This window comes from Scophthalmus maximus, chromosome 11 (assembly GCF_022379125.1).
Source record: "Scophthalmus maximus strain ysfricsl-2021 chromosome 11, ASM2237912v1, whole genome shotgun sequence".
In the NCBI taxonomy this organism is placed as follows: domain Eukaryota; kingdom Metazoa; phylum Chordata; class Actinopteri; order Pleuronectiformes; family Scophthalmidae; genus Scophthalmus; species Scophthalmus maximus.
The window spans coordinates 19,404,565-19,423,478 of NC_061525.1; the positions used below are offsets into that span (position 1 = coordinate 19,404,565).

The window sequence follows — 18,914 nt, forward strand, 5'->3', positions numbered from 1 at the left end:
CCCCCCCCCACCCCCCTACGAAAACCAAGTTCTGTTTCTTTACCGGAGCGACTGCTTCATTTATTTCAAGAAACCGACACTGGTTTAACATGAAGTCAAACTACATGTGAAATGAGTAGAATTATTGCAGCAGCTTATGTTCGGTCTAAAATAAAGTCTCTACTGAATATGACACAAAATAGCGCGTTGAGCTGCAAAGGTTTTAGAACTGTCCGACAAAAATGCAAGAATATTCCATGGAAACAAAATAGGGTACTATTTGCTTAATAGCATTGAGCCAATATGCTCTATGTTTGTATTATATGTTGTTAGTTTGTTATTTTACAGCGAGGAGCTGCCATTTGTTTCATGTGGAAATAGCAACAGGTGTCATGTAAATTCCTGGAACTGTCTAAATTTACATCGCGCAACTGAACCGACGGACGAGAAGCGGACTTTCAAAACGAGAATGAAATTTAAAAATATTACGTTAGTCCGTCTTGTCAGACTAAATTACTTAGTTTTAAAACGGAGGAAAATGGCGAGACAGTTCCAGGAACATATTAGATCTGAAATGTTGAGTTCTGTTTTCCATGGTTGCAGACTGTTAAAATAGAAACAAATGGATGGATACAGTGACAAATACATTGGTCTGAAAAGTTGACATTTATCTTTTGATCCGTAAAGAAACAACTTGTTTTCTATAAGACAGGTGTATATTGTTAGAACCTCCTTCTAGTAATGTGCAGGAGCGACGGTTTACATGATGTGGTAAGATGGATGTTCTTTCTGTCCTCCTCTCCTCTCGTCTCCTCTCCTCTCGTCTCCTCTCCTCTCGTCTCGACTCCTCTCCTCTCGTCTCCTCTCGTCTCCTCTCGTCTCCTCTCGTCTCCTCTCGTCTCGTCTCCTCTCCTCTCGTCTCCTCTCCTCTCGTCTCGTCTCCTCTCGTCTCCTCTCGTCTCCTCTCGTCTCCTCTCCTCTCGTCTCCTCTCGTCTCCTCTCCTCTTCTCTCGTCTCCTCTCGTCTCCTCTCGTCTCCTCTCGTCTCCTCTCGTCTCCTCTCCTCTCGTCTCCTCTCCTCTCCTCTCGTCTCCTCTCGTCTCCTCTCCTCTCCTCTCGTCTCCTCTCGTCTCCTCTCCTCTTCTCTCGTCTCCTCTCGTCTCCTCTCCTCTCCTCTCGTCTCCTCTCGTCTCCTCTCGTCTCCTCTCCTCTCCTCTCGTCTCCTCTCCTCTCCTCTCGTCTCCTCTCGTCTCCTCTCGTCTCCTCTCGTCTCCTCTCGTCTCCTCTTCTCTCGTCTCCTCTCGTCTCCTCTCCTCTCCTCTCCTCTTCTCTCGTCTCCTCTCGTCTCCTCTCCTCTCCTCTCGTCTCCTCTCGTCTCCTCTCGTCTCCTCTCGTCTCCTCTTCTCTCGTCTCCTCTCGTCTCCTCTCCTCTCCTCTCCTCTCCTCTCCTCTCCTCTCCTCTCCTCTCGTCTCCTCTCCTCTCCTCTCGTCTCCTCTCCTCTCGTCTCCTCTCGTCTCCTCTCCTCTCCTCTCCTCTCCTCTCGTCTCCTCTCCTCTCCTCTCCTCTCGTCTCCTCTCCTCTCCTCTCCTCTCCTCTCCTCTCCTCTCGTCTCCTCTCCTCTCCTCTCCTCTCGTCTCATCTCCTCTCCTCTCATCTCCTCTCGTCTCCTCTCCTCTCGTCTCCTCTCGTCTCCTCTCGTCTCCTCTCCTCTCCTCTCCTCTCCTCTCCTCTCCTCTCCTCTCCTCTCGTCTCCTCTCCTCTCCTCTCGTCTCCTCTCGTCTCCTCTCCTCTCCTCTCCTCTTCTCTCGTCTCCTCTCGTCTCCTCTCCTCTCCTCTCCTCTCGTCTCCTCTCGTCTCCTCTCCTCTCCTCTCCTCTCCTCTCCTCTCCTCTCCTCTCCTCTCCTCTCCTCTCGTCTCCTCTCCTCTCCTCTCCTCTCCTCTCCTCTCCTCTCGTCTCCTCTCCTCTCCTCTCCTCTCCTCTCGTCTCCTCTCCTCTCCTCTCGTCTCCTCTCGTCTCCTCTCGTCTCCTCTCCTCTCCTCTCGTCTCCTCTCGTCTCCTCTCCTCTCCTCTCGTCTCCTCTCGTCTCCTCTCGTCTCCTCTCGTCTCCTCTCGTCTCCTCTCGTCTCCTCTCGTCTCCTCTCGTCTCCTCTCCTCTCCTCTCGTCTCCTCTCGTCTCCTCTCCTCTCGTCTCCTCTCCTCTCGTCTCCTCTCGTCTCCTCTCGTCTCCTCTCCCTCATCTTTTTGAAAAGCATCCTCTCTTTGAAGCCTGCGATGGGAAGAGGGAGCGATTAAAGCAGTCAGCATGCAAATTAGCATGTCAAAAGGCCCTGAATCAATACCCCAGCTCTCCACCAACACAACCCTGCAGTCCTTTCACCCCCTCTTCCCCCTCTCTCTCTCTCTCTCTCTCTCTGTCTCTCTCCCTTTCCATCCCTGCCGTTCCTCTATTCCTCCGGCTGTTTCCCTTCTTCTCCCTCTATTTTCTCCCGCACACTCGACGCCCTCTTGCCCCTCTCCTTCGCCGTAGATCCCCCCCCCCCCCACACCCCCCACTCCTCCTCCTCTTCCTTCAAAACCCCTGGTTTCTCCCTCAGCTGACAGACGGAGAGAAGAGCAAATGGGTTTTTGTAAAGCGAGATGGACGGATGTATAGGCAGAGAAAGACGGCGAGGGGGAGAGAGAAGTGGACAGCGATCAAGTGGGCATGGACGGACTGTTTCAGAGGCAGAGAGAGGGAGAGGCTATGAAAGAGAACCAGGGCCTCTGCCACCTTCTTTGTGCTTTGAGAGAGGGAGAGCTCTCTCGCCAAGACGAGCAGAGGAGATGGAGATGAGGAGGGAGGGAGGTAGAGAGAGCGAGAGAAAGCAGCCAAAAAAACATGGGGGGAAGTGAAGTGGAAATAGATTTAGTTCCAGTCTGGCAACCGTGCTTCTTCTGCTCTTCATCCATCGGTTCACCATCGCACGGAAATCCCTTTGATCCGGGGCAACGTGTTACTGATCGCGAGGACCGTTGTGTGTGTGTGTGTGTGTGTGTGTGTGTGTGTCTGTGGGGACAGAGAGTGTTTGTGCGTCAGAACCATTATCTGTCCTATATTTATTCCGCGCATCTGTCGCAGCAGGCGTATCGCATGTTGCATCGTGAACTTCTATTAACGTTCCAGTCGCGCTGTGCCATCTGAACCCGGAGACAAGGCGTCCGAGCGGCTCTCCGGCTGGACGGCCGACTCTCCCGCACCGTCTGACGATGGGGCGGCTGATTGCAAACACCTTGGAAATGCTTTATCTCAACCCCCGCTCTCTTTCTCCTGCCGATGGCGATCCTAAGCTCCCTCCATCCCGCCGGGCGGATAGTAGGAGGTCTTTTCTTCTCTGTCGTCGTCGTCGTCATCGGTTTCCTCCGGGGGGTTGCAGAGTTCAGTGGCCAAATCAAAGGCTGCTCCGTTTGCAATCAGTTAGGGGTTATGACAAAAGGCCCCTGCAATAAAGGGCTGCCCTGTAATCTGATTGGCCCTGAGAATGGACGCAGTGTCCATGTTAATGAGCTGAGATCCCAGCTTAATCACCGAGGTGGAGGAAATAACGCACAGACTTAGAACGTGTGAATCGTATGGAAGAAAGAAATGCAGGGTTATTGCGCTGGAACCGCATTTGACACATCTGTCAAACATCTTCCAGTGCAAGTGGGAGAAAGAATTCAGGGAGCTCAGGGGCCTGGAAGTGAAGCACAGGTGAGTTTGGGGGACTTCCAAGGCTTTTCAACTTAATAACCACAAAAACACCAACAGCTGCATTTGAAAATAGCTTGTTTGTCGATAAAGAGTTAAAAGCACAAGGCTGAGATGTTGTTGTGTTTGCTGCTGACGGAGGAGCTGGATCTTTATTTAATGACTTGCTAATCTGAAAATAAATTCAGCAGATTACATTAGTTTCATTTTCGTTTTTGGGTCAATTTTGTATGAATTCTGCAACTGTGGCCCAGTTTTAGCTCGAAAAAACATAAACGCCCATAAAACCCCTGGGTAGCTGGTCTTTATGCTACGCTAAGCTAATCGGCTGATCTTCTGTGGATTCATATTAAGCTCACAGACACGAGAGTGACATCGATCTTGTCAGCGAGAGAATGCTTGTTCTCAAAATATCAAAATAATCCTTTCAAAGGAAACTCGGATATGGGTTTGTACATCGGGAATCACTCGACGCCTCCTCTCCTCGCTCCTATGCCTGGTTCCAGCCCAGGCCTTTGGGATCAGGTGACCGATCTCTACGCGTGTATGTGCACGGACGAGCAAACTGTACACGTGTATCAAACGCACGGCGGGGCTCCCTGCGAGGTGCAACCTCTCCGCAGGAGAGCTGGAATGTAATTTGGGGATGTGGAGGTCTCGCAGCACCGGGGAATCCAAAGCTGCTGATCTCCAGCCAGAGGCAGAGGTGTGTCCATGCTAGGGCACGTCTGAGGGATTAGAAACCTTGATCCTTCCTGATCCAGAGTGAGCTGTCAAATACTGCTGGAAGAGGAGGAGGAGGAGGAGGAGGGAGTGTGTGGGGGGGGGGCACAGCGCATTCCCTTGAAGACTCGCCGCACAGGGAGGAGGAATGTGGAGGGAAGAAGAAAGACGAGGAGAGAGAAAACAAAGAAAGGCAGATAGGATAGAGATAGAGAGGGAGAAGAAACGGAGCCGTGGATGTGTGCGACAGAGGGAATTGTGCGCGACAGTGGAGGAGAGAGAGAAAGATGAACTGACTCCTGTCCTGCGGCCCTGATGAACGGCAGGGGCTGTGAGAGGTGGAGTCGGGGGTCACGGGTACAGCCGGCGATCGCTCTTTGAACAAGCCGAGTGCGGCTGTGTCACGACCTCCAGCTGCTGCGCCTGATATCACTGTCAATATCCGTTCCGTCGAGCAGGTTCGCCTGATTCGTCGCAACTAATTCCGAGCAATCAGTCCCTCCGCGTACCGTGGATCACGCAGATTATTGGGAAACCTGCGGAGGCTACAGTTCACGCGATTTAAATGGCAAAGGAGCCACGAGTAGATGTCCATCCTTTGTGTTTGCTGTTTGCCGATCTCTGCGGGGCATCAGTGCGCTCTGACAAAAGCATCGACCTAAAGTTGGCGACAGAAACCGTGGAGATAGAGAGAGAGATAAGAGAAAAGGCAGGGTGAGAGTGGTGCTCACAAGCCGGGTGAAAGCGGGCGAGGAAGTCCCAGCAAAAAATACAGTTTCAAAACATAAGTCGGGGGCTTGACTCTGGCCGTCTTCCAGCGGTGCCCGCACACCGGCTCGCTGGCAATCGAAATCTCACGCTCCTTTTGTTTGCCTCTTCCCATCATCACTGCGCCTGTGTGTGTCTGTCCTCACATCAAAGCTAAAGGGCTAAAACGTTACACAGCAGCAGCCATTAACCCCGGGCTCCTGTTACAACACCCCCCCCCCCCCCCCCCCCTGCAAGGCCAGGTTCAACTAGCCTGGGGTCAGGGAGGGCAACGCACGCACGGTAGAGCAAAGTCTGCGGACGCACTAACTTTGGAACGCGCACACATCATGCAAAGCCATACCATGCGAGAAGGAGCTGACACAGTTTAAAGTCGGCTGGTGGAAGGGGTGGGGGGTGGGGGGGTATCACTTCCACGGCAACAGTGACCTCGATCCCGTTTCGAGAGAGGGACAGAGAAGAGGGGGAAAGTGGTCTGGAGCGGGTGAGGCCTGAGTGACACCAGGAGGGGTCAAAGGTTAGAGCAGTGACAGCCACAGTGGAGACCAGCAGAGCGTCATTGGGCTGACATGAGCTGTTGAAGAGCTAGTGACCCAGGAAAGTTTTTATGTACCCTGCCAGAGCACACACACACACACACACACACACACACACACGCACACACACTCTGCATATAACCACATTCAGACGCACACAACGCAGAGACACAATGGTGTGCACGTTTTTTCTCAGGGACACACACACACACACACACACACACTGTCATGCACACACACACGCACAATGGAAGGTGTTTTGAGGCCCCAGACAGGCTGTCGTCTGGCAGCGACGAGCAGATTACCTAAACAAACAACCTAAAAATACCTTCCTTTTTTCGCCCGACGCTCTCCGGCCCCCCCCCCCCTCCTCACACCGCAGCACCCCACCTCTCTGACAAACCCCTCAGGGTTGATGTCAAACTCGCCCCTGAGACCGCAGACAGCCAGGGTGATTAAAAGTTTAGTTAGTTTCTGCTGAACGTTGACAGATGCACGCGGATTCGACGCACCTAAATTCACACGAGTATTCAATCTCCATGGGGGAAATATTAAAACTGATTATCAGCTCAAAGTGTCCGCCATACTGGAATAGAGTGGAACTGCATGAGTAGAAATACAAGTACTGCTAATGCATAAGTACATAGTTCAGTTGGTTGTTTTGATAATCTTGACCAGGGCTGAAATCATAAATATTTAAACACTACAATAATCCATTTTGTTAATTAATAAATTGTTTGTCTTTTTTATTTTTTTTAAGTAAAGATGCTAAATTTTTTCCACTTTCAGCCGCTTGATCACAGGAATCAGCAACTTGACTTAACTGAACTTTTTTTTAAGATTTTGCTGTTCAGTGGGAAAAAACAATTTGGTGACACCCCCTTGAAATGTTCACTATTTCCTGATACTTCATCGACTAAATGAGAAAAAACTAATGAAGCGAAACAAATGAATCAGGAATAAAAATGAGGTTGGTTGCAGCCCGAATGCTGGTATAGATTTTAGGTCGTATCATTCAGCCCCACTGGCCGGTTAAATGCCAGTGTGATTAATCTGATATTTACTGGCACAATCATTAATATTTCATCAGTTCTTCTAACTTTTCATCACTGATACTTGTCTTTATCGTCTTAACACCCATTTTATACCTTGAGACAGAATGTGTGTATGTTTTCCCCCCCACCGATTTTCAATTGAGAAACAGTTCTTTATGTTTGAATTTCATTGAGCTTTGCTATTCAGATGAGTAGTTGTGAACGATGCGCTGTGGCCGGACTGCAGCGAATTTGTTTTGCACTTGCGCCGCAGCTCGACACGTGGTTTACGCTTGTTTACCGGATGGCACGAGGCCCCACTGAAGCCGCCTCCCTATCGCTTCCCCTTCCTCTCCTCCTTTTCTTAGTGTGTGTTTGTGTGTGTTCTCCTCTCACATCCTCCCTTTTCCCGCCCCATTCTCCTCGACTCGCTCCCAATTGTTCGGCGGTGTGTGCCCATGTCGAGTGTCCCTTCGCACAACAACATTAGCATAGCCACCCCCCCCCCCCCCCCCCCCCCCCCCCGCGCCAAATGAAATGTGGCTCTTTTCATTGTAAACAATGTCAGGAAAGCACACGAGATACAGTACGCTGCCTGCTTACATTCACATGCATGCACACACGCACGCACGTCCAACATCGTACTCGAGCCCCTGGAGACTTTGGGGAAACTGGACCAAGACAATACCTGTACCGAGTGTGTTTACCTCCCATCGTCCCCGCTCTGCGCTCGTGCTCGTGCTCACACAAAAGCCTGTTCGGTGCACGTGTGTGTGCGCGTCTTTGTGTGTGTGTGTGTGTGCGTGTGTGTAGTCCAGCGGGCCTTTGAAGGGCTTTGTGTGAATACCGGAGAGTGTGTGCAGGTGTGCACAGGTCCGTGAGCCTCTTGTTTGCGTAAAATAAATCTCCGTCTTGTTTGCCTTGAATTATCGCCATTACCCACCTGCTGCGTGGATCTCGGGTCACAAAAGGTCCCGGGTGGGTTGGCGCCGAGCCCGGCTCTGGGTGCTGCCACCCTTGGCGGATCTGGCACGGGTGCAAGAGAGGAATCCGAGAGGCCTCCGCCCACTGCGGAGAAGTCAAACAGTGTTGCACAAAACAACGATCAACGAGATTATTATCTGTCTCCTCTGTGTACTTTGACCTCAGCACCAACTCTTTGACTTTCTTTACGCGCCTCCCTCTTTTCCTTACAGTCACCTTCAGTACTTAGTGCGTCGTATTTTAAGGAGAGGCCTTTGTCCGTTCTGAGGTGGCTGGGTGGAATACTTTAGATGTTTGCGATATAACCATTGTGCTAATATTCCTTCTTAAGGCCAGACTCGAGGAGTTGGGGAGGAAGTTGAGGTCTACGTGTCAATAAGAACGCGGAGACCTTGGCCCGCAGGAAGTCCTTTAGAACAATATTTCAATTTTTCAGTTATGCAATCTTAGCCCTAACAATGCAGGGGGCCGCACATGCACGCAGAACAAAAAATAAATGTCTTTATGGTGGAATAGGAAATGGTTTCTTTGGCCTGTACATTAATAAAACCGGTGTTATTATTATTATGCTTAAAAAACTCTTAAAGGTTTTATACACTCACACTACATGTGGACAAAAAATAAGAATAAAGATAAAAATGTAAAGGAACAGCTGTTTTATTGTTACTGAATACAATATTAATTATATTCATAGTCATATCAGAAATTATTAATTACTGAATATTGCAATCTTGCCGACATGTTTTACCCTTCTGGTTCTTTGGCTGGTGTGGGTGCAGACGTTTTAATTAGGGCAGCGTCCTGGGTGGCGCTCGTGTGATGGATTGGTGCTGCTGAAAATACAGTTATTAATCATCCGCCCGTTTGACTGACAACCTGCGGGCGGCTCACGGCGGCTGTTGGCGAAGCCGCAGTGATTGTCAGTGTGTTATTATCACCGTTAGCCTCGCATGGCTTTTGTTCTTAGCCTTCATTAACACTAGCGTTGACGCCAGCACATGTCACGACCCGACTTTTTTGGTTTTGCATCCCAAAGGATGGTACCTCTACTATTGGACCTCCCCCCCCCGCGCCCCGCCACCAGGTTAAGGTCAAGATGCGTGTCGAGTGTATGTCATCAATCATGGTGATCAGTTTTTTCGGTGGCCGTGTGTCCCTCATCCATCACGCTGATGGGTTCCCGCCGGCCGTGTGGCTGCGTGCCGCCGTCAGGGGCCGGACGTAATTAATAACCCCCAGTGACGGAATTAATGAGTTAACCTGCTCCACTCTCCGGCTGTTCCGTGTGACAGATGTTAACGGTCAGCAGCTAGTTATCCCTGTTAACATGCCAGTGACTCAGTCGTATCGATGGTGTGCGTCTTTTATTTTCTACACGTCTGTGTCATGCGTGTCTGCTCGGGGGCCCGAAGCGAGAGAGTTAAATCCTGCTCGGGACCTGTTGGAAAGGCAATCCTCTCCAGCAGGAGTCTTACCTGAGCAACAAACTGTTTCCACAGAGAGAGAGAGAGAGAGAGAGAGAGAGAGAGGAGAGATAGAAGGGACACAAAGGCAGAGGGTTGTGGCAAGTTGAATAGAGAGTCCTCTAGGTGCAGGATGGAGAGGAGACTCTCCTTGCCCTCGGGGTCCTGAAAGCCGATCGCTTGTTTTTTTCTGAAAGAGCGGCTTTGTGAGGATGCTTGCGACTTGCTCGTCTGAAGAGCGCTCGCTGTCTGTTGTGACTTAAGAAAGACTGAGCGGGTTTTCATCACCCGCAGAAGATAAAGCACGGCCCTGAAAGGGGAGAGAGCGCTACGGTTCGAAGTCAATTCTTTTTTTTCTTTGATTACAAGAGAGCCGATTGTTCTGGCCCAGTTATTGTGTGCCGTGTGCTGGGTGTTATGTTCCTGGGGTTTTTTTTGTTTTGTTGGACGGCCATAGTTGCGCAAGTTTACTCTCATGCTTGCAGCCCCCCGGTGTATTGGATACTTTGTGTCGTAGGCGGCGGAGTACGTTGCCTGTCAGGCCTCGGATGCGGGTCACTCAAGGTGGGCTGCAGCCGGTGTGTGTGTGTGTGTGTGTGTGTGTGTGTGTGTGGGTAGACGTGGAATCATCTGGCGCCGTTGCGGTGGAGCGTCCACAGTTTCTCAAAGCCGGTGTGTGTAGGTTTGTGACCGCTCCGAGGAAAAACTTTTCTTTGCTCGTGTGTGGGTAGCTATCTTTGAATCATTGGCATTTTGCACTCCTATTTTCTTTCTTTTTGCAGAACGCTGCGTCGAGCGGTTTGTCTCCCCGGTTTCCCCTCCCCTCACGCGGTGCGACCAATTCAGCGAGCAAAATGCTCACCGCACGGACAAAACTGCTCATTAACTCCCCCGAACCTCTCCCTCCACCCGTGTTGCCCCCTTCCCCTTACAAACGCGCTTCGGCTTAGAGACAACCGGGATGTGGACGGGGCGGGGGGAAGACTGACAAAAGGGAAAAAAGGACTAAAGCCAGAGAGGAGTATTGAATAAGTGAAAGAGCTGCCAGGGGGGGGGGGGGGGGGGGGGGGAGAAGGGGGAAGAATGCGATGTCCCAGTCTATGAGGGATCCCATTTTTTTTTTTTTTGCCTTTCCAGAATAGAACAGTAAGTCACCAGTCTCTTTGTTTGCCTTTGATCTCTCGGCTCAGGGATTTGGCACCTGACAAACCCCTCACTGTCTGAAAGGAGGGCCTGCCGAGTGAGAGCCGCGGAGATGGAGGGCGGAGGAAACTGGGTAAAAAAAGAAGACTGAGAGAGCCGGAGAGTGAGGGGGTGAAGAAAAGAGACGAAGAAAAAAAGACGGCGTGGAAAAAATAGGGGGTTAGACTCTCCAGAGCCGCACGAGAGGATACGACGAGAGCTCCTCAGCTCAAATCCCACGAAGAGCGAAATGCACGTGCGTCCGTATGTGTGTGTGTGTGTGTGTGTGTGTGTGTGTGTGTGTCTGTGTCTTACTTTGCGTCTGCGTGTGGGTTTGCCGCGGCTGCCTCGGACAGTGATAAATCCAGAACGTCTTAAGGGAGATTCCTCAGTGAAACCACGGCCTCTTGGACCACCCACCACTGTGGTCTCTTCTCCCTCACACACACACACACACACACACACACACACACACACACACACAGACGCTACTAATATGAAGCAAATTCTCCAGCTTTACTTGAATATCGACCCCCCCCCCCCCACTGTTCCTTTCCGCAGGGCAGTCGCCGCGGTAAACAAGTCCTCATATGTTGACATCACATTTTCAAACACAATTTCTCAAACGCGGAGTTCAAAAACCACAGATCAAGATGCCAAAAGCCTGTCTATGGCAAACGCGGATTTGGAGTTTTTCAAAAGAAAAACAACAAAAAACTAAATATGGGACAGCTGGTGGGGAGCCTTAGGTCGGCCTGGGACAGCTTAATAATTGACAGGCGAAAACCTCATCAACCGTGCACAGTTTGAGGTAGCCTGCGCTAAGACTGTGTCTCTTTAAAGAGGCTTAGGCGCAAAAGGCTGTGAAGCATGGGACTCAATTAACTCTCCCTCCAGCTCTTAGCGTGGGGGGGGGGGGGCATCATCTCAAACAGCTGCTTGACCCCGCTCTCAACTGTGGACACTCTCCCGGTCAGCGCACACGTACAAACCCTCTCAGCAACTTTGCGTTTTTGTCACCTGAAGCGCTCGCAGCCCCTTTAAACAATACCCACCAATCTCCAGTGTCCCTCTGTCGCCGCTGATGAGACTTAAAGATAGAGAGAGAGACAACACAAAGCACCTCCCGGCTAATCTCTCCCCCTTTTCTTTTCTGCGACTGTGAAGAGAAGGGACGGAGGGCTTCACGCACCCCCCTGCAGGCTGCAATCAAAGGGGCCCCTGAGCTCGGCGTTAGCGAGGGAGGGCGACAGGGATTTGGCCCCCGATTGACTGAGTGGGGGCCGGGCAAAGAATGGCCCGGCAGGTAGCAGTCAGCCCGGCCCGGGTTAACGCCACGCTACGCTGATCTAGCGGCTCCGCGGCGCAAAGAGCCCCGACTTTATTGCGCCTGCGCGGGCGGGATTCCCCAGTGTTTGACTGGGTTTGCGGATTCTCCTCCGCCGTTTGTACGTGTGTACGCGTCACGCGGCCGTCGAAATGGGTGTGTTTTCGTTGGAGGACGGACTTCCTCCCCGCTGCGGTGTGTGTGTGTGTGTGGAAATGCACTGATTTGATTTCTAGTGCGGTGAACACATGTGGGAGTCTGGCGGTGTGACTGTTCTTTATAGGGTCCCCCTGATGTATTTATGACTGTGGCTTTGAAATGCAGCATTTCAAAAAACACTTTCTGATCTGGATTGTGTGTGTGCTTGTGACGACAGCCAGCCCCTATGTGTGTGTGTGTGTGTGTGTGTGTGTGAGGATCGCTTTACTACTGCAGACTTTAAGTGTGTAATTATCTGATTTATACTGGGTATGAAACTTTCCCATCTGTCTCCAATGGGTCTTTTTACATCATAACAAGACAGACAAACCTGACACACACACACACACACAGACACACACACACACACACACACACACACACACACGCGCGCGCGCGCGCACCAAACAACCGAACCGCCGGGCCTCGATGCCATTTGCCGCTCGCTGGCGAGCACGCAGCCGCGCCGCTGATTGACAGGTTATTTGGTCCAATCGGTGTCGCGGCTGTGTGCGCCGCACCTCTCGGAGAATTGTTCTTTTGTCCTCCTCTTCTGGCTCAGCGCTCAGGGGGTGAAATATGAACCCGTTAGGTTTCTCCGGCAATTACAGAGATGGATAGATGAGGGGGCTTGAAAGACGAGCCGTCCAATCGCACCGTCACTCAGGGTAGGGAAGGCGAGCGCTGTCACCAGAAGTAGGAAAAGTTTCACTTAGGTTACCATTTCAGACGGAGGTGTGTGTGTGTGTGTGTGTGTGTGTGTGTGTCTGCCTGCGTGTGAGTGACAGAGCTCCTGTTGTGCCAAGTGTGGTGGCATTTGTTTGTTAAATGGTTCTGAAATACCAGCGGCTCTGGTTGCACTGTGGCTCTTGGGTCTCGCCAATAAGAGCACAGGTTGAATTTGTGAGAAAGTGGAGCGGTGGATATCTGATCTCCTGTTTTTTTCTTCTTCGTCAGAGGAAATATTGCCCTTTAATCTCGTTCTGTTATTTTTGATAATAGAACGCAGGTTTGTGAGAAAGGAGAAAGGGGTCGAAGCGCTGACGATGGAAAATGAGGACAAAGGATGGAAGGACTGAGGCGGACGCCTCTGGGCAACATATCGTTTTCTTATTGCTAATCGGAGGAAAATGGCCCGAGATGACAGTGATCTTTTCTTCTCCTCCTTTGGAAGATAACAAGTTGAAGTCAAGTGCAAGGGATGCTATGGCACCATGCCACTATATCCAAAATCTTTAGCGGGAACTCATTTCAACTTGGAAAAAAAACTTTCCAGTGAGAAGAGAATGATCCACATCACAATCAGGGAGGAAAAACTGAAGCTTTGTTTGCACATGGTCTCATTCAAATCCTTTGTTTTACTTTAGGCCTGATATCCATGTAAGGCCAGAGAGCGGCCTCCTGGCCCACCTCGTCTGATGCTCTTGGTTTATGTTGGTTACCTCCTCTGTAGACACCGAAGACGCGACGTCATGTGTGCAGTAAATGTTTCAGCTTCCCTCTGCTCTCTAACGTCCTGTGTACCGTGTGCTGATTCGCTGACACCTTTTCTCGGGTTGTGTTCTGAAGCAATATTACACATGCGGCAAAATGAATACTTGGCTGTTGTTGCACATGCCGACGTCACATCTAACCACACCTCCCTCCCTCCCTCTGTGCCCTCGGTCTCTTTCAGCCTGCAAGATCGGCTACTACCGCGCCCTGGCCACCGACGGCCTCTGCGCCAAGTGTCCGCTCCACAGTTACTCGGTCCGCGAGGGATCCACCTCCTGCGTCTGCGACAAGGGATACTTCCGCTCCGAGACGGACCCGGCGTCCATGCCCTGCACCCGTGAGTACACCCACATGTAGCGCAGGAATACGTACAGCTGCGGTGTTAATGGTAACTTATTAGTCTAACTTGCGCTGGCCCTCTCACAGTGTTTGTCTCTCCACCCGAATTATGCCATTCACACGCGCACAAAGCCGGCGGCTGCCGGTTTAATGGGGGTCTCTTAATTCCAGGTGGTGCTTAGTGAGTCATGGTGACGGAGAGCTAATAAGGGTATTAAACCGCCGCACCCCGGATTCACTCCTCCACAGAGAGGCTGCAGGGAACAATGGGCGAAGACAAATAGAGAGAAAATGTGCACGGAGACGCTGCGAGGCGACGGAGAAGAAAAAAGGTGGAAAAACAAGGGCAGACGGAAAAAGAAAGCCGGAGACGTACGCAGAGAATGAACAAGATGTCGGTAGAGGCAAAGTGGTTCAAGGTGCCGAGGAGAAAGAAAAAAGGAACCAAATAAAGGGAGTGCATCGAGCTGAAGGAAGACGACCAGCGTCTCAGAGATTGTCTTGACTTTCCTCTATCGGGCTGCGTGAGTCGACCCCGGGAGAATCGGGCTCTTCCTGTCCTCAGAGCCGTTACCCACCGTGACCGTGATAACAAATACTGTTCACTATCTTGTGGCATCGGGACACGCCTGCTTTTATTTTTTTTTTAGGCCTCGATTTCTCACTGAGTCACGGAACAGGGAGTTTTTACTGTTGGAAATATTCACAAACATAACAGACAAAAGTCCAGAGTACGACTTTGTCCATACGACAGACGTTTGTGTATGAATATGTGTCATGACGCCATTTTAACAAGCACAACATCTGTTTCTGAGTCAGCTTCCCATTTGGCCTGAATGATCTTCCTGTGGTTTAATCACTCAGCAAATCAGACGAGCATCTGACCCCACCCATAAACATAAACCACGTCTATATTGCTCCATAAAGATACCGTACAGAATAGATTTTTTTAAAATTATTTGTTATTTTTTACACCACATTTCCAAATGCTACTTTACCCCCCCAAAAATCTTTATTTTGCTCAGACTTTATTTCCAGCAAAAAAACTATTAATAAATTGCTATGGTCAGATTTGTATGTATAAATGTCTCCTAGGAACATGATAGAACTTTACTGATATAGATTTTGGGGGGGACGATGCCGAAGAAAAATGTCAATGATTCCTAAGATGTCAATATTTTACAGTTTAACAATTAACTTAATAATGAATAACTATAAATAAAAAGAAAATAAATAATTTAAAATTAAATTTTAAAAATTAAAAAAATAAATAAATATATATATATATATTATCTTCAATGATTAGTTGTATAATCAACTACTCATTTGTTGATAACTCACTTGATTAATCACTTAGCCAAATATTTAGTTGGCACTAAATCCACTTTTTGGAGTTTGCAAATACAATAATACTCCTTTAGTTCTAATGTAAATCCTCAGATGATTAAAAATAAAGACACGCGGCCTATAACTAAGTCCCCGTCCCGTCTCTCTACTGTTTTGCCACTTTACTAATGTATTGAGTTACAACCCCTAATTTGATGGAAGGGATTGAAGCTCATCCCCATTGTCCTGTTAGTCACCGAGGCATCTGAGCAGAGCTGCTGCGAGCAACAGCTCTCAAAGCTCATTACGTGGCTCGTTCTATCGGACCCCGCGAGGCCCATTTCTACCACGTCGCCGGCTCCGCGGCAAAGGAAGTGAACATTAGCCCGGCTCTCTCACCGAGCCCTCGTCAGCTGGTCAACATTTGATCTTTGACCTTTCACCCCGTCTGTCGTCTGCTGTTTTCCTTCCTTCTGCTTTTTTTTTTTTTACTTCTCACCCACATGTTGGAGCTCTGTAATTACAGCTGTCACTCAAACATCCCTCCTCGTTCACGTTGTGTTTTTAGTCTCTCAAGCTTTTTCTCTACAAAACCCACTCAGAGTCACGAACAGAGCGGACGGGGGAAGAAAAAAAAAATCCCCTCTTAAAGTCATTTCCCAGTTTGATTTGCTCAATATGAGGCTGGAAAAGAGCCAGCGTTTCTGGTAATTGGGGAACGTGTGTGTGTGTGTGTGTGTGTGTGTGTGTGTGTGTGTGTGTGTGTGTGTGCGTGTGTAGGTAATTGAAAACGCTTCGCCCTCGGTCGTAGCTCGGGGTTTAGCGACGCACGAAGATGATTAAAACTGCAGTTGTGTTATTCCGTCACTGTGCGTCTGTTAGAGCCCGTTGTTTCGTAAAGCCGCCAGTTTCCCTCTCTGCGTCTTTGCCCTCCGCCTGTTTGGCGTGATCGCTCTTTTGATCGGCGATTAATGAGCGCTACACTCGCGTCCGACATTAGAAAGCAGGGACAGTCCAGTTGTTTGCCTTCCCAACACCTTGGATCAATCTGCCCCAGGAACCTGGCAGGGCTGGATGAGTTGTATCGCTTTTTAAAAACAGATTTTTGGAGATTGTCTTTTGCCGTTAAAAAAACCTTTTGACGGGTTTTTATGGTTCAGTTTTATGTTCCCATCTTGTTTTTATGTTTTCCTGGCTCGCCTCCATTGTTCCTGCTGCCCGTTTTATCTTGCCTGTGTTGTTGTTTCATACGTCTTCGTAAACCATTTTGTAGCCTTTCGTTTTTTTCTCTCTCCATTTTTCCTAAGACCCATAAACAACTGTAAAAGAATTAACCTTTAAGCATGTAGTTATCATAGACTTTACCGGCAGATATTTGCCTCACATTCAATATTAAATTACTTGAAGAAATTCAACAGGTATGAGACATCTGGTAAATGCAATAAGCGTACATTGAGTACACAATATATTATGAGTATGTGGGTGAGTTATAACGCACACACTTACACTAACAGGGCAGTAATGAGGACCAGGGGGAGACACCCACGGGACCTGGCTGGTCTGTTCAGGTTATAAGGATTGTTCTCCATTTTGGGGTTTTCTCTTGCCTCTTGATGTGTTTGTCAGATTTTCCCCAGTTTTCTTAGCGGCGGTTTGGTGGAGGAAGAGGGAGGGGAGGGGCGGGGTGAGGAGTGAACGCAGAGCGGGGGGGGGGGGGGCCTGAATGGATCCCAGCCGGATGGTAATAGCGAGGTCGAGGCTCCGGCCAATTCTTGCCTGCGTACCCACCTCGACCCTGCGCAATCCTCGGCGGACAGCCGCTGATGGAAAGAGACAGAAAGAAAGAGAGAGAGAGGGATGGATGGAAGGAAGAGAGAGGGAGGGAGCATGTAGCGGAAAGAAGAAAATGGAGAATGGAAGTGAATGGAGAAAGACCAATTAGAGAAGGGAGGGGGTTGATGGTGAGGTGAAGGCGTGACAGGAAAGAAAAGAAGAAAAAACAAATGAGGCTCCGAGCGAACGGCACGACCACCAACTTCCTCCTGGAGAAACTTCCTTACGTCTCCCACTGGATTCCACCCGGGAATGGGCGTTTTGGAATTTTAGGGCCGCGTTGCGCGAACGTCGTACGAAGGTTACGTGAGCGTTACTCCCGCGCCTCTCTCTCTCCCTCTCTCTCTCTCTCTCTCTCTCTCTCTCTCTCTCTCTCTCTCTCTCTCTCTCTCTCTCTCTCTCTCTCTCTCAGGATTAATTATGGAGTGTCAGTCACAGCCGACGGCTCTCCCACGCTCCCGCCGGTTAATTCTGGGAGAGCGACAGGTACAGCCAGAGGTAGTCCACGCGCGTGTGTGTGTGTGTGTGTGTGTGTGTGTGTGTGTGTGTGTGTGTGTGTGTGTGTGTGTGTATTCTCACATGGCCTCACTTTGTGGAAATTCTACTCGGGACCGGGCAGAAGAATTCCGGAAGATGTCCGGAGCCATAATTGCGATCGGAAGTGTTTCTCGCTTCTTTCTGATGGTTTGCTGAACTGCTTTTTGGTGAAAAGTGAATTTCCCAAATATTTTCTGTCCTTGTGAGGAGACAGACGGAGAACGTGTGTGTGCTCATGATCCCTCCGACACTCGCTAGAAACATTAATATCACCTATTTTTTTGGGTTCGTTTTGCCGCCCAACTGTAGCGTATAGAGTATTTCAGACGGCGTCCGGGCCCTTTTGAATATGAAACGGCAGTACAGAGGTCAGTCGAAACCTAGCACACTGACAAAGGCACTGTAATAATGATGAGTGACTGTTGGCACCTTATTTTAGAAACCCCATCTGTAACTTGTTCCCACCATCTGAGGAGCAGAGGGAGGGAATGAGGTGGAAGGGAGCGGGAGCTAGAGAGGGGGAGGGGGAGGAGAACAAGCAGGGGAAACGGGGGGAGGCAGTGCTTTATCACAATTTTTAATGAGAATTTATTAATAGGTTTTCATTGGAGGCTGCGGTTTGGTATGGGAAAGCTGTCCCGTGCTGTTAGTGACCTCTTAGCTCCTGACCCGCCATCATCCCTTTCTGCCCGCCCGCCGCCGGCGCCCACCCATCCATCCAGACCCGGTCCGTCCGTCCTCGCTAATCAGTGGCTCGCTGCTTCCTGTGGATGAACAGACGGTGTTTGTCTTCTCCCGTCGTCCTTCTCTCGGCCCCAGCGTTTGTTCACTCACCTTCATCCGTCAGGCCAACGCCGCGTTTTCGACCGCAGTCCGTGCACATTCAGTGCGGGTGCCTCGTGGTCCACGAAGTCTGAAATGGCGACGTCCGCGCACAGACTCTTCGACTTGTGACCATGCGCCGCTCCCTGCCTCTGTGAAATCACTCATTGCCACTCTGCTCCTCCAAAAATAACACTGATAATTAATTTCCGTTGTGAAATGAATCGTGCGTGTGGACCGACTAGCTTTCATATTTCACCCGGCATCGATCCCCCCCAGCTCGCTCGCATGCGCTTCATTAGTCAGAGCGAGGGAGCGAGCGAGACAGGGGGAGAGGGAGAGAGAGGGAGGGAGAGTTAAGTCAATTACCGCCGCTTATGTTCGAAGGCATTGCAAAAAAACACATTAATTACAATAGAGCTGACATGTAAAGTGGGATTGATGAGCAGGGGAATTTGTGTCACAAATCTGCAGAGCTGCTCTCATGTAGAACTGCAGCGTAGGGTTGTTTTTTTTTTACATCAAAGTAGAAATTTTAATAACAGGGTCCAAAGCAAACTTTGTCTAAAGTTATTGAGTGGGTGCCATAAAGTCCCGCTGTTGGCAGCGGGCGCAGGCTCTCTGCCACCTCCAGCTGATTC

General features: G+C 49.9%; 1 protein-coding gene and 1 long non-coding RNA gene across 5 annotated transcripts in view; one reads left to right on the forward strand and one right to left on the reverse strand.

Annotated features, from left to right (window-relative positions):
• The window catches only part of LOC118299369, a 76,221-nt gene extending 57,402 nt beyond the window's left edge, over nucleotides 1-18,819 (reverse strand). Inside the window, exons 1-3 of one of the 2 annotated variants that reach the window (XR_007031692.1) lie at nucleotides 18,286-18,819; nucleotides 10,713-10,828; nucleotides 7,712-7,836 (exon numbers count right to left, since the gene is read on the reverse strand). This is a non-coding gene — a long non-coding RNA (uncharacterized LOC118299369). Of the gene's footprint in view, nucleotides 1-7,711; nucleotides 7,837-10,712; nucleotides 10,829-16,587; nucleotides 16,727-18,285 lie in introns of those variants that run through there. The other variant, XR_007031693.1, reaches the window with a different exon arrangement.
• The window catches only part of epha4l (eph receptor A4, like), a 54,260-nt gene that overhangs the window by 9,703 nt on the left and 25,643 nt on the right, over nucleotides 1-18,914 (forward strand). For all 3 annotated transcript variants that reach the window (XM_035623003.2, XM_035623002.2, XM_035623004.2), the window contains exon 4: nucleotides 13,598-13,753. In XM_035623003.2, the coding sequence (XP_035478896.1) occupies nucleotides 13,598-13,753 (156 nt within the window). The remainder of the gene's footprint in view (nucleotides 1-13,597; nucleotides 13,754-18,914) is intronic.